Source organism: Echinops telfairi, unplaced genomic scaffold (genome assembly GCF_000313985.2).
Source record: "Echinops telfairi isolate 266 unplaced genomic scaffold, ASM31398v2 ScPeMD7_7400;HRSCAF=8409, whole genome shotgun sequence".
Classification (NCBI taxonomy): Eukaryota; Metazoa; Chordata; class Mammalia; order Afrosoricida; family Tenrecidae; genus Echinops; species Echinops telfairi.
In genome coordinates, this window is record NW_022111300.1 from 54,322,700 (window position 1) to 54,338,204 (window position 15,505).

At 43.1% G+C, this 15,505-nt stretch overlaps 1 protein-coding gene across 1 annotated transcript in view; it reads left to right on the forward strand.

Annotated features, from left to right (window-relative positions):
- Window positions 1–15,505, forward strand: part of DOK6 (docking protein 6) — a 172,990-nt gene that overhangs the window by 8,114 nt on the left and 149,371 nt on the right. The window contains exon 2 of the mRNA XM_045296075.1: window positions 8,721–8,828. Coding sequence (XP_045152010.1) covers window positions 8,721–8,828 — 108 coding nt within the window. The remainder of the gene's footprint in view (window positions 1–8,720; window positions 8,829–15,505) is intronic.

Consider the following 15,505-nt stretch of genomic DNA (forward strand, 5'->3'; position numbering starts at 1 on the left):
ATTTATAATCTTATCTACTGATTTTGAGATCATCACCTTCCCATCTTATGATAAATCAATGGTCTTGGTTCATTGTATAACTTTAAGTAGTGATTGTGTTATTGGAGTATGCCCAAATTGGTTTTGGTGATTTACCTTTGCATTTGAATTTCCCCCACCCTTCTTAAAATTTTTAATCTGAGTTCAAAAAAATAAAAACTCCTTTCCCTATTAGTAGACTGAGAACATTTTATGTGAGCCCACTGGTGTTTCTTTCCAAACAAATGTCTGGCAGAATTCTCTGTTGAAGCCTCAGCCTCCTGGCGTGGTGGAGTGTGTGTCATCCGAGACTCAATTTTTGTCTTCCCGAGCCTCACAGATTCTCTCACTGTTTTTCACTTATAAATTCTATGTAGTAAGTTGTCTCCTTTCAGGAACTTATCTATCCTTTTAAAACCGTCCATTTAATTGATGAAACTGTTAGCAATATTAAGCCCTTAGTAGCTGCAACATTTTAATTGAAATTCTTTTTCCTTCCTAATACTGTACTGCCATTTATGCTTTTTCTTTTATGGTCAGTCTTATTACAAGTTATTAGCAATTAATAATTGAAATGAATGAAATGGGAAACAGCACTCAATAAATATTTGTTTTAAGACACTCATGGTTGATATCTGAATTTTATTCTTTATCTTTCGTATTTCACTAGTTATGTTTAGTGTTTTATTTTCTATGCTTCTCTTTGTTTCCTTTATTTCTTCAAAGTGGTACTGAGCTCATTAATACTTAACTTTTCCTCCTTTCTAACACTTCCATATAAAACTAATTTTTAAGTACTGTTTTAGCTACAACTAAGTTTTGTTAAACAGTTTCTATTACCACACATATGAAATAGTTTCTAAATCCCATTTTCACTTAAACTAAGGACTATTTGGAGATTCATTAGATAATGTCTAACCCTTGGGAACTTTTCAAAAAGAGTATTTTCAATTACTCTTATTGAAATTTTCTGCTTTGTAACCTATGGTCAATTTCTCTTATGTTCCTTGTGGTCATGAAAATTTCTGTAGTATGTCAATCATTGGGTGCAGTATCCTCCATACATCTATTTCATCAATTTGCTATTGTTTCTCAAATACTGAATTGTTTTAAGTGTTACTATGATTTTACAATTTTTCTGGTCCGTTGTTTGAGGCTAGACTAATAGGTGCTTACAGATACAGAATTGTTGAACTCTCTACTAAATAAACCTTGGGTCATATAAGCTGTCGTTATCTCTAATACTATATTTTTGCCTTAACATGTGCTTTTCTGATGCTCGTATAATTGAATTAACGCTTTCTTAAAATGTTGAGTTATATCATGATTTAATCATGATTTAACAATCGGCACTGGCTTTTTCTAAGAAAAGCCATCTCCTTCTCTGGCCTGGGTCCTTCAATCTAACATCTCACTAACCTGGGCCACCACCCATCTCACTAGCTTCTTGCCTTCCTGAAAGCCCTTGGGCAAGGTCTCAGGGCAGGGTTCTGTGGTTTAAACCACCATCCTTTCCACAGGATGCGAGGCTATCTCTGCTTCTGTGAATCCTGTCAGGATGCACAGTCCAGACACGCAGTGTAGTGTCACTCTCAGTAGGTCACTTTCACGACTAACTTAATAATGTTGGATTTGGTTGTTGTTCCAAATGCTCTGGGAAGCCCTGTTTCCCCAGGTGTGTAGACTTACCCTCTTTTCTTACTGCCCCGCCCCCAGCCCTGTCCCCCTCAGCATGAGCGCAATTGACCCTAATGCTCACAAACACACCTACTTGTGTGTTTTTTATACACACAAGTGTATACAATTTACTTGTATAAATTCTCTGAGTGCTGCGATCCTTTTTCCATAAGATCAGGAAGAGAGGCTGGGATGCTGTTTATTTTATTATTCTTAACTCATGACTATAGCCACCGACCCTAGAATGATACCTGCATTGTAATAGAGTCTCCATTCTTTGTTGAGTGAATATTTATTGACTGAAAGAGTGATTCTGGTATTGATGAGAGTTAACAGCAATTGTATTTACGAGCCATCATTGAAATAATAACCAACTCTCTTACCGGAGCCATAAAACATAACTCAGGGTACTAGCTGCTCTTTAGAATCAGCCTGGTCCTATAATGTCCCATATGTATAGACTGAGAGGACAATGGCCGGCACGGCATCATTGAGACTGCAGAAGCCTGAAATACCTATTGCTCAAGTGGGCTAGGTTGATTGGGTTTCACCTGAATGGGCTGTTTGGAATAAATAAATTGTACACCCCAAGGTAGCATATCAGAAGCATTTTACCTTCAGATTGTAACACAAACATAAAACGCTTCACACCTGCCACTTCATGTCCTTTTCTTTAAACACCTTTGGGAGAGCATTTCCCTGACACCCCACCCCCACCCCACCCCGATAATTCAGGGCAGCATTCCCACAGATCTGACAACTCCTGTAATTAGAAAATTCTCCAAGTTTCCTACCAAAATCCTGTCTGAAGTACAAGGTTCATTAGGTCAATAGCTTGTGATGGAACAAGCCCATTAAATCTGACTTTTGGTTTAGTTAAAGCTGGTGAATGAGGCCCAGCTAAATAATGTAATTATAGCTACACACTAAAGCCAAGAACCCTGCCATTTCTTTCACAGTGAGTCTTAGGTGGGGGGAGAGGGAGAGCCGGACTGCCCTTTCTGTAAAATCACCTTGAACAGACAAAAACCCTGAGGAAATGCTAGCGCTGGGAGGTAACGGGTTTCATCCAGTGGAAGGGAATGAGGGTGGGGGTCGGGTTAATTTTGGCAAACTGGCTGCCTAATGTGGCGGAAAACTTAGGATATGTGGGTCTAAGGGAGATCCTAGGGGTTTCTGGAGTCCTGGCAACACAACAGACTTGTCTGTGAGGAGCACTTTGGGGGCCATCCAGGGACTGCTTGTAGAGGCAAACCACTGTTTGTGGGAGATGATTCTGAGCATGGTGCAATCAGCTAATCCCCCGGGACAGTCATGGGGCAGACCAGCATGTCATCTACAGAGACAGAGCATGGGGCAAGGTGACTCTCCCTGCAAGCGTGGCTCTATTGCTCCCCAACCAGAGTCACTGTGTCCTTGTGCCAGCCAATGAGAGAGCAGCATCTACTCCCACACACTGCGGCTCGAAGGTCAGTTCTAGCCTGCCCTATATTTATGGGCAACAAATAAAGCCAGGTACTGAATTTCAGGTACACTACAGATCCATGAATTCTCTTTAAGGGCAAAAATAAACCTCCTCCCACCCACTGTCCAACCCCAGGAGTGATTTCTTGGATTCAAACAATACCTTTTGTTGCTCAACTGTGGAATTTCTCCAGCCTCCTCCTATGAAGCATCTTTATGGGGCTTAATGCAGGACTTCATTCAGACATAAGACCCTGCCCGGTGAAGAGTACAGGGGCCATCTCCTCCCACTGCGACTGCAAAAGCCACAGGCTTGGTGTGGAGGCTGCTGCGGGCATGCAGGCTCCCTGGTATTCACATGGATGGGTAAGAACTACCGATTCTTCACATGGGGGACTTGTATGATCTGACCCCTCCCCCAGTGAAGTTCAAAGTATATTTGAAAACAAACAAGCAAACTGAGTCTTCAGACTAAAAGTCTATAGTTTTGAACTCATTAAAACAGAAAGTCAACTAGCTCTCTGATCAAGTCCATAACCAGGAGGAGGAATTCATATTTTCCCAAAGAAGTTATAGTTTTAATCATGTCATCATGAGACTTCTTGAACTGTTGGAAAATCAAGATTATTTGAGATAAACAAAAATTTAAAGAGACACTGCACGAGCTGTCTGACCAGAGCTCTTCCACATTCCCCAGGCCCATGGACAAGGAAATTGCAAGAAACTGACAGATCAGAGATGGAGACATGATGGTGAAATGCAGGGTTGAGTCCTGGAACACCCAGAACCAAGATGTGAATGGGAAGCTGGCGCGATTGGTCTCCAGCCTGTAGTTGAGTGAACAGGGTTTTGTTTTGTAGGATGCAACCATGTTGATTCCAACTCACAGGGACATGCCAGACAAAGCAGACCTGCCCCCAGGGGCTTCCTGGAGAGTTTCTTCCTTCTTATTCTGCTCTGAGAAGATCTACTGCAAGCTGTTCCCTTTGGGTGACCCTGCTGGCATTTGAAATACCAGTGACATGACTCCCAGCATCACAACAGCACACAGCCACTACACGATGACAGACAAGTAGTTGTGGCCAACGTGAATTTACATGTGCCCAATGGATGCTCTATAGTCAGTCCCTGGCCTGGTTTTGACTCCTAAGAGTGAGTTTTTCCACAATCACTTCCCACAGATGTTATTCATTTGATTCCTGTTTCTTCTGTCTGGCAGTGGCCCTGTGTGTTAGGATGGGTTCTGCTGGGAAGCAAAACCAGTGAGTTTGGTATGTATCTGAACATACAAAGAGACTTACTGTACACACCCGTGTATAAGCCAAGTTTTTCAGCACATTGTTAATGCAGTCTTTGTGGTACAATTAGGTGCCTCAGCTAATATTCAGGTTGGCTTATACTCAAGTATATATGGTATACCACACAGTGACTCTCAATCATCTGGGAAGCCGTTACACAAGATGTGGATAGAAGATTCCCTCCAAGTTATTGCACTTCACAAGTACATTGGGGTAAATTTACAGGGGAGGAAGTAAGGTCTTAAACTCAAGAGGAAACTCACTGCCACCGAGTGGATTTTGACTCATAGTGACCTTAAGCACAGAGTAGAACTGTCCCTGTGGGTTTGTAAGACTAACTCTTTATGGGAGTAGAAGTCCCTACACCTGCTGCTTTCAAAGCTACTGACCAGGTGGTTAGCAGCGCAGTGAGTGACCCACTAGCCTACCAGGGCTCCTGGGAAATAAGGCCTTAGAGAAGGTACGATAATTTCTGCGCGGCACGATGTTTAATTGAAGACAGAACCTGAAATGGAAATCAAGTTGTTCCAACTTAACATTCATGTTCTGGGATATTATATTAGAATGCCCCAATTCTGATACAGAAATGTGTGTGAATTACATTAAAGCCTAAGTAAAAAAAAAAACTCATGCAAAAAAACGTGACATATCATGCTATAGTGGAGAGTAATTTTTAAGAGAGTAAATCTTAGGCATTTTTTTTCTTTTCTGTAGATTGGTAAATATATGAGCTATACTGACTAATTATATATAAACCCTGGAGTATTTAGCAGGATCTAATTTTTTTTATTCAATAGAATCTGTAGGCAATGTTGTTCATCGATACTTACATATGACTAAGGATGCAATGGCAGGAGCACTTGTGGCATCACAGGCTAAGCATTGAGCTGCTAACGATAAGGTCAGTGGTTTGAACCCACCAGCAACTGTGGGGGAAGAAAAATGAAGCTATCTAATCCCATAGCTTTATTGTCTTGCAAACCCAAAGGCTTTGCAATTCGACCCTGCCAGGGTCACGGTGATTACTCTATGGACTTGATGGCTGTGGGGTCCTTTTGTTTTTGACAGATGTGCAGAAATCCCTTGACTCTTTTAAAAGCACCTTGGCCCAAGCAATGGTTTTTAGAAAACATGTAAATATCCATTATGGTGACGGATATGCTGAAAGAGAGATAAGATCCTTTTACCTTTTATGAATTGTGCTACCAGCTGTCTAGTCACTGACACCTCTGTGTGTGGCAAGTGCTTCGTACGCCTCATTTCTTTCATCATAACAATAATCCTGAACTACAGATAATGGTCTTTCCCCGTTGTAAGGTCAGAGCTCAAAGAGCTTATTGTCTTTTTCAAAGTTTCAAGATGCCAACAGTGGACTCAGTTGGAACTCCAACTCCATTCTTCATGGGTCCACAATTGTGCCTATGGTTGAGATCATGTCTTTTTATTCCTGTCCCCCAAACCCACATCCCTGCCATGGTTCCAACTCGGAGCAGCCCTGTAGGACAGAGGGTTTCCAACCCTGGAAATCTTGACCGGAAGAGACCACCTCACAGCCCAGGGATGAGTGAATTTGAATCACTGACCTTGCACTTAGCAACCCAGCACCTAACTCACAGCACCAACTAGTAACCTTTACAGCAAGCAGAGGGTGCGCACATTGTTCTGGATTCAAGGCTATTTAAGTATTTGGTTGAAGGATGCTTCATTGAAGAAAAATTGTATACAGTTTTGCCATGTGCAGCACGTACATCTTCCCTAAAAGAGGAAGTGAGCAGGCCCTCTTACAAACCTTCCAGGTGTGAGAGAGGAGCTCCTCTTAGTCCAGCTTAGCTATCCATGCTACCAGGCTTCCTTTATTGTAAGAAGAAGCTGAAAGTCAGGAATACTAGTTTGCACAGCTAGTAAGTCGTGTAGCCATGTACAAAACCCAGTCCCTCTGACCTCAAAGCTTTATCATTTCATACAACACCAAACCGTCCCTCCGTGTCTGGTTGTGCTGTCTACATCTATTGCCCCTTAGTCTATGTACAGTTTTAAGTTCACAGGACGTACTCCAAGTCAATTCAGGTAGAGTTGAGGTAAAGCTAAAAATATATGCTGGTATGATATTTTATTTACTACTTGTACTTTTCTATTGTAATAATTAAAACCTGCAGCCACTTACCACATATACCTGAGTATAAGCCGACTTGAATATCAGCTGAGGCACCTAATTTTACCACAAAAACTGCATTAACAATAAGCTGAAAAACTTGGCTTATCCACGAGTATATGCGTATTCTGCAAAAAACGAAAAAAGAAAAAAGTTGACTTCCTATGTCTCAGGTGTTTCTTGTCTGATGCCTAGATTTAGAAGTGAATAAGACCTGGCTTTCAATTGCTCACTTTGAGGATACAGAAGGTGATCAAGGAGAATAACCCCAAGACAATGTACCGATAAACACAGTCTGTTACAGAAGGGTCTGAGGATTATTGTACCCCTTTTTTTCAGATGTATCAAAAGCAGGTTGGTGCACATTTTATGTGGGCAGAATGGGCTCGCAGAAAGCCTGTGTATTCAGTGATTACTGTCTACGTTCGGCATTTGAGAAACCCTTAAAGCGTGATTGTCTTAGGATGGGGAACACTGTCTTCTAGGGAGTAGTAAACAATGCAGACTCCAAAGAATGAGAGCCTCTGGCCTGTGTTTGTTCAGCGCAAAATTGCTAACCACAGGTCAGAGGTTCACAACCACCAGTTGCTCAGCAGGAGAAACAAGAGGCTCTCCGCTTCCACAGAGACTGGCAGCTTCCAAAAACCCTGCAAGGTACTTCCACTACGTCCTGAAGGGTTGCTAGGAGACTTGAGAGTGAATGTGTTAATAAAAATAAAAGCATAACAAGTCAGCTTAGCCATTAAAGAAATAGAAGAGAATGTCTAGTAATCAAGAGTTTCAGAGGCTATGAATTTATCCGACTGTAAAGAATGTACTGAAGTAAAAGTGTGTGTGTGTGTATGCTAATGTTGAAATGTAAAGTTGTCAATGTGTGTCTCAAAGGTTTTAATTACTAGAGAAGACAACTCATTTTCACTACTTTGCCTAAAAACATGACTGTGGAAGGAAAGTGATCAGCAAATCTGAAGATCAATATGATTTAGTTCTACAAGCTATGAAGAAAGGCCCAGTAAATGATCATTGGTTTGTGTAATTATTAGTCCTGATTTTTTTTAACATACTAGTCAGAAAATAAACCAAAAAAACCCCAAAAAAACCTCCATTGAGTGAATTCCAACTCATGGCAACTCTGAGATTGTGCAACAGCGCCTCCCAGGGTTTCCAAAGCTGGCTGTCTTCAGGGAAGCAGAGGGTCGCAGGTTTTCTTCAGCAGAGAACTGGTAGAACTTGAGCCACTGGGCAATGAGGGATAGTTTTTATAAGCCCGGTTCAAATGCACTGCTCTTTGGTTGATGCGGATTCAGTGTGAATGTACATAGAGTTTCCAAGGCTTTAAATCTTCATGGGAGCAGACAGCCTCATCTTTTTCCTGTGGATTTTCTGGTAGATTTGAACAGCTGACCTTGCAAGTTCATGCCTAGCCGATAACATAGCAGGGCACAGATCCTGATGTTGGCCCCTGTCTATCTACATCTACCTCCTCCAGGAGTATAGCAATGTACTGTGTCTGTACATTTTAGAATTGAGTGCATACTGTATTTGATGCATATTAATTATAAAAGTAAAAGGATGAGACCCACACAGATGGTCCCATTGTGAAAGTGTATTAATTTGTTTTCTACATTAATAGGTGAGCCTTAAAAAAAGTAATAAAAAACAAATTCTGTAAGATGATTTTGAAAGGTGAGGATTTTTCAAGGATAGAAAATTGAGCATTATGTAAATGTTGCACTTACCCTTATTAAGTTTCCACTTCATTAGCATGGCTGTTGGGGAATTGCCTGCCTCTAGATGCTGAGAATAAATATTTTCAACTGCATTGACACTCATGCGATTTAATTAGATTAAGAATGATCGAAACCAGCCTATTGGAAAGCTCCATCCTTGAAAACTTTCCCACGAAAAGAAAGCATTTTTAGATGAACGATTGTATTTTTAAATGCTGTTGTCACTTGAATGAGCAACATGCTTATGACTTAAAAGAGCTTGTCAGTCAGAAAAGTGCCAGTACAATTTTTTTCCCAGCACAAATTAATTGAAAATGCAAACCCCTGGTGTTCCACACGATGTTACAAAGATGGCTGACAGGGGCTTGTCTTCCCTTCCAGATTTTCCGGCGATGCTGGCTGGTTTTCAAGAAGGCTTCCAGCAAAGGACCCAGAAGGCTAGAAAAATTTCCAGATGAAAAAGCAGCATATTTCAGAAACTTCCACAAGGTAAGTCACTGGTCCCTGGATTCCCTAAGGAACCATGATGGCAACTTGCGGGCACTGTTCTGTCCATCAGTGGAGTGTGCAGAGGCAACAGTGAGTGGCCAGGATATAACGCTCCTGTGTGGAAAAAATGCAAAGGCTATTTCTCTCCTTTACGTGAATCATGTGCTATAAATGCCAGTGGTGCCTCTGGAAGAATGGGAGACTCATTTTTATTGCTACTTTGCAAAATGAGATGACTTCGCTCAACGAGATCATTTTCCAGGATGCTGAGTCAGCGTTTCCTCCCAAGCGCTCTGTTCAGGTCAATTGCGCATTTGTTACTTTGATTTAAATGGCGGGCCATGTCTGGGAGAGAGAACCTGGGGCAGGGCTTCAGCGGTACTAATGACGATAGGGGGTCCATGGCTTGTTTAGTGAGTTCCTTGGCAGAGATGTGAATGATTCAGTACACGAACATGTGCAGATGTATAAATTTGGCAAGGGAATGATCCATTTTCTAAGAATTAAAATAATGTGAACAAGAACCCTAAATCTATTCTAAAAATACTGCTGAAGGGTGTCATTGATGAGGACATCAATGCACAGCAAAGAATGGTATGGAGGATTCCTGGTCAGCACGCAATGCTCCTGCTGGCTGGGAGAACGCCTGAAGAGTGTACAGTCAGAGGGAACCGACTTTAATGGCCTCACTGATAGGAATGTAGAGTCCGTTACCCTGACTAACGAAGTGAATTTTCCGAATTTTATTTTTTGGTACACAGTTCTAATTTCTTCTTCTAGTAAAAAACGGATTATTTGACAGTAATTTGCTAGCCAAGTGACCTTGTGGGACCAGGGGGATTTGCCCCTGTGGGTTTCCCAGGCAGTAAATCTCATCTTTCAAGAGCAGCTGGTAGTTTTGAACTGTTGACCTTGTGGGTTAGCAGCCGCCTGAGTAATCCACTATGGCAGCAGGGCTCTTCTCTGAATAGCTAGTGGTCATTTTCCAAAGCGTCCTTGGACATGGATCCAGAAGGCCAGATGCTGAGCCCTTAATAAAGTGCCCTAGTGGCACCGTGTGTAAACTGAAAGACTGCTAACGGAAAGGTCCCGGATTCAAACTCACCAGTCCTTTTGCAGGTGTGGCACTCTGCTTCCCCAAATCCTACAACGATCCACTTCCCTAGAAATCCTACAAAACAGTTCTGTCCTATAAGGCCATTGTGAGTGGGAACCAATCTAATGGCCGTGAGTAACTGAAATATTCCATAGCATAAAGACAGGCTTACTGCCTCGGCATCTAAAAGTGCCTGCTCTGTCCTCTGTCACTTACTAGCTTATAAATATAAGCCTAGCACTGTGGATTAAGGCAATGATTTTGACCTGATGTAACGAGCTGGCAGCTGGGGAAAGGCAATTCCATGACAGGGTTTGAGAAGGATTTTGAAGACTGGATATAACAGGAGTTCTGTAGATCCCTGCGGGATTTCCCACTGAGGGCAGTGATGTGCGCTGGTCCCAAGCCCTCAAGCCAACACACCTTTATTTCTACTAACAGAAAGTGGGTACAGTCCCAGAGAAGGGGCTGGTGGCTCCCTTAGTTTAGGAATGAGACACTGAAGTGTCTGGTAGATTTCTCATCTTCCAGGTGGGATATCCAAACCCCATTCGCAGCCAGTTCCCTCTTGTCCACCCACATCCACGTGGCATTGAGGTAGTGGATGTTGCTATGATACTGAATAGGTTTTAATGAAGCTTATAGATGAGAAAGACAACCTAGAAAGGCCTGGTGATTTCTTAAAAAATCAGCCAGTGAAAAGCCCATTGGGATTTTATGGTCGATTGGGCAACCCATCAGACACTGTTCATTGTGCAAAGCATCGCCATCAGTCGGGGCTCGTGATAGAAGCTAAGCCCATGGCCGTCGAGTTGCTTCGCACTTGGAGTCAGCTGACAGGACAGGGTAGAGCTCCCTCGAGTTTCTAGGAGTTTGGGGATTTGAGCCACTGATTTTGGGATGAGCAGTACAATGCTGAACCCTCTGCACAACTTGGAAGTAGCTAATAGCAATTTTAGACCAAAACATTATTTAAAAGGAAATGCATGCTCATATTCTGCCCCCAGACAATGGGTGTAGCTACTGCATGACTTCGGGGGTGAATTGCCCAGATTGGAGCATCAGCTTCTTCCACTCTCCAGGAATGATCATGCAGATCCTGCCAAGCCTTTGTGCTGTCTGTGGCTCTGTCCATGTCCTATACTGGGCACACATGGTGAAAATGACAGGGAGGTGATGACTGCCTTCTCCAAGGCTGGACCACGGTTCCTGGGGAAGGGTGGAGGTGTACAAAGATATACCAGACATAGTCCTCCCTCTCAGCTCCCACCCTAGTGGGAAATGCACACACTGTGATCTGCTCTAGGTCAAACATGGCAAGGACAGCCGGGAGATGGATGGTGGCTGTGAAAAGAGCAGTTGGCCTCATCTGGGATTGGTGTTGGATGATAATGAAGACACCAGTAGTGCTGGTGGCTCAGCCGAATGAAGAGGCAAGTAATTTCTGAAAGGCCTTGATCTGGAGTGTAGCACCCTGCCCTGGCACTTTCTGTCTTCCTTCCTCCTCAGTCTGGGTGCTCTTGGCTTGTGCTGCCTTTTCTGCATGGGTGACCCTTGCAGGCACCCGCATGCACCACAACACAGCTTCCAGCCGAGGGAAGCCCCATTCTATGCCTTGGAGTTGGCCACATTGAACATCCCTCAGTGTCCACTCTGAGCTGGACATGTCAAAGGCAAACCACTGCTTGAGTTAGCCTATGAATTGCCAAAAATTGGAGCATCATCCCAGGTATAGATCTCCAGCTCATCAGCATGGACCATGCAGATTCCTCTGTAGCCCATGTGTGGCATGTGGCTCTGTTCCAGGGGCACAGTGGTGACAAGGAAATGTAGCTTCTGTCAGAGATCTCCCTTCTCTGTACTACACAACAAACAGGGACTCAGTAAATACCGCATATTGATAAGAGGTTCCACTTTTACATGGGTGCTGTGCAAGACTGTCAGCAAGTGAGGAAGAAATACTAAAAACAGAAAGGAAAGAGAAGCCCCTAAATGCATACATAAGTGCAAACCAAAGCTGTGGCTGAGTCGAACCCAGTATTTCCGTCTAAACCAGGCAACTGGTGCTGGAGCTGAACATCCACACTGCATGATAGCGAGTCTGCACATGGCCTTCAGAATGTCCAAGATGAAGGCCTAAACTCAAGACCTGAGAAGACAAGCATGACCTTGTCACAGAGCCACACATCTTGATTAGGATGGCATATCTGCCAAGAACTAGATGGTAGAATTATCAACCAAGCACTTTCAATAGAAATAGGACCAGTGCTTGGTGAAGGAAATGAGAATATGATCATGTTCATAAATGACTGGCGCTCTCAGCAAAGAGCGGTTAGGTGACTTTGTGTCAGTTCTAACTCAGTCACCCTCTCTGCAACAGAAGAAGACCGTCCGGTCCCACCATCCACACCATCGTGTCCCACCCAGCCCATCACTGTGGCTACTGATCGTGTTGAGGACCTTCTCTTCCACTGCCCCTGGACTTCACCACGCAGGATCTCCTCTCCAGGGACTGGTCTCTCCTGATACCATGTTCAAAGTGCATCAGATGTAGTCGCACTCTCCTTGCTTCTGAGTATTCTGGATGTCGTTCTTGCAAGACACTCCTGTTCTTGTAGCAGTCCTGGTGCTTTTGATATTCTTTGCCAGCACCGTCATTCCGTTGCATCAATTCTGCATCTTCCTCTTCAAGTGTCTAACTTTCACATGCATATTAGCTCACTGAAAATGCCGTGGTTTCAGTCAGGTGCACCTTAGCCCTCAAAGTATAATCCTTTTCCTCACTTTATCAAGGTTGCCTGCAATAGATTTACCTCATGCATGGCTTCCTTCGTTCTCTTGATCGCTGCTTTTATGAGTACTGATTATAGATCCAAGGAAAATGACAACTTCAATCTTTCCTCTGTTTATCATGATATACCCTACTGGTCCAGTTGTGAGGGTACTGGTTTTCTTTACATTGAGTTGTCGTCCAGAGAGAAGGCTGCAATCCTTGATCTTGCTCAGCAAGTGCTTCAAGCCCTGCTCACTTTCAGCAAGCGAGATTGTGTCATCTACAGATAGCGGGTTGTTAAGAAGCCTGCCTTCAATTCTGATACCGTGTTCTTCAGGTAGTTCACCTTTTATTACGTGCTCAGCATACAGACTGAACAAGTGTTGTGAGGGTGCAGATCTGACAACACTGCTCCGGATTTCCAACTATGGTGCATTCTCTAGGCTGTTTGCACAACTGCTTCTTGATCCATGGACAAGTTCCACACAAGCACACTGAAGTGTTCTGGGATTCCTGTTTTCCTCAAGACTCTCCATGTTTTTTTTTATGAGCCACAAAGTCAAATGCATTGGCATAGATGATAAAACACGAGTAAACTTCTTTCTGGTACTCCCTGCTTTTAGCCCAAATCCATCAGATCTCAGCAATGATATTCCTTGTTCCACGTCCTCTTCTAAATATTTTGAATCTCTGGCAGCTCCTTGTTAATGTACTCTTGCAGTGACTGTTGAATGATTGTCAGCAGAATTATGCTTGCCTGTATTATTGATCATCCTGTTCTATAATGTACACATTCTGTTGGGTCACCTTTCTTTGGAACGGGTACAAGTATGGATCTCATCCAATCTGTTGGCCACACAGCTGTCTTCCAGTTTCTGCACATAGACCAGTAAGGGCTTCCAGTGACAAAGACGTAGAAACTATTGTTTTTTAAAGTGGAATTTTGTAGATAAAAATCAAATATCTGCATGCTCCTCCCCCACCCCCTGTATATTAATGCTTAGAAGGAATCAATAGAACAAGTTCTATTCCTTCTAATACCATTGAGAGACTGAGTAGAATGGCAGAAAAGTGGTCAGTGTATTTATAACATGCAGGTATTGCCATTTATCATAGTTCTCTCAATATTTGGGGACTAAGTTAGAGGGGGTTTCTGGGAAGTGAGGACTAGGCTTCTACCTCAGTGGACACTTGAAAGGATGATGTGCCCAGAGATTAAGCCACACACTGTGTAGCAGGGATGGTTTTAAAGGTGAGATGCAGTGTAGTGCTTGTCTTAGGATGTTTAGTTTGCAATAACGTGCACTTAATGATTGTCTGCTTTACTGTGGTCATTTTCGTACAGCTTGGTGTTTATAATATATACCAGGCATGCATAATTACAGCATGCAATTTGTTGATGCTATCTAAAGGACTCCTGGTGGGTTATACAGTGAGGTGCAAACCATGGAAAACAAAATGAGACAACCTAGTGCGGTGAAGGAAAGTAGCCCTCATTGCCCAGTGCTTGTGAGCTCCACTGCTAGTCAAAAGGTTGGCAGTTCAAAGCCACAGGCCACTCTGAGAGAGAAAGAGTGGTCTGTCTGCTCCCGTACGGTGCAGTTCTGCTCTGTCAAATCTTGGAAAACCAAACGGTCAGTTCTCCTCTGTCACAGGGTTGCTCTGAGCTGGAATAGACTCGATGGCAGTGGGTTTGGTTTTGGGTTTATCATGATCAGATGTTCACTCAGACGTTCAATGTTAGGATTCACTGTTCAAGATCAAACTCATAAAGATACTGGTAACAAAAGGCAATAATAATGAGAACTTAAAAATCACACACAAAGGAAATGATCAGTTACTAATTTATAGCAGAGTTATTAGCATGGAGCCCCATCATATGTCAGGAGCTACATGTGTTGAAACACATCTGTTGGCCAGAGGGATCCAATAGATAGCAGATGTAATAACAACGTTCCTCTGTATAATTACAGTAGATGCCGTTCGACAGATTGTACTTATAACAAAAAGTCAAGAATGTGAGTACAGATGTAAGTACGTAGGATATAATTTAACATCAGAACACTGAATAGCACTTCATGCTTGATCACATGCCCAGGAAAACACACATGCTTAGTATATATGAGCATCCTCCTTCAGATCTTTGAAAATTAAGCTGCCAAAGAGGACAAGGGACACAGTGAGAATGGAAAGCATTAAGGGACTCATCTCTGGCTTGAAGATCAACAAGCGGCCATCTAGCTCAGAAGCAACAAAGTCCACACAGAAGAACACCAGCCTGTGATCATGAGGTGTCGATGGGACATCAGGCATCTAAGACCCAGAATAAAACCATACCCAAGGTGAAGGGGCAGGGCATAGAGTGGAAACCCAATGCCTATCTGTACACAATTGGACATTCCCTCACAGAGACGTCACAGGGAAGAGATGAGCCAGTCGGTGCAGTATAGCACTGTTGAAACACACAACTTTCCTCTAGTTCTTTGGTACTTCCTTCACCCCACTATCATGACCTCAGTTCTACCTTACAAATTGGATTAGACCAGAGCATGCACACTGCTACAGATAAGAGCCCGCAACACAAGGAATCCAGGATAGATTAACCCCTCAGGGCCAACAAGGACAGAAGAGATACCAAGAGGATTAGGGGAGGGTCGGAGGAGAAAGGGGGAACTGATCACAAGGATCAACTAGAATCCCCTCCCAGGGGGATGAATAACCAAAAAGTGGGTGAGGGGCAACTGAGGATGAATTAGGATATGGAAAAAATAATCTATAACTTATCAAGGGTTCGTGAGGGAGGGTGGG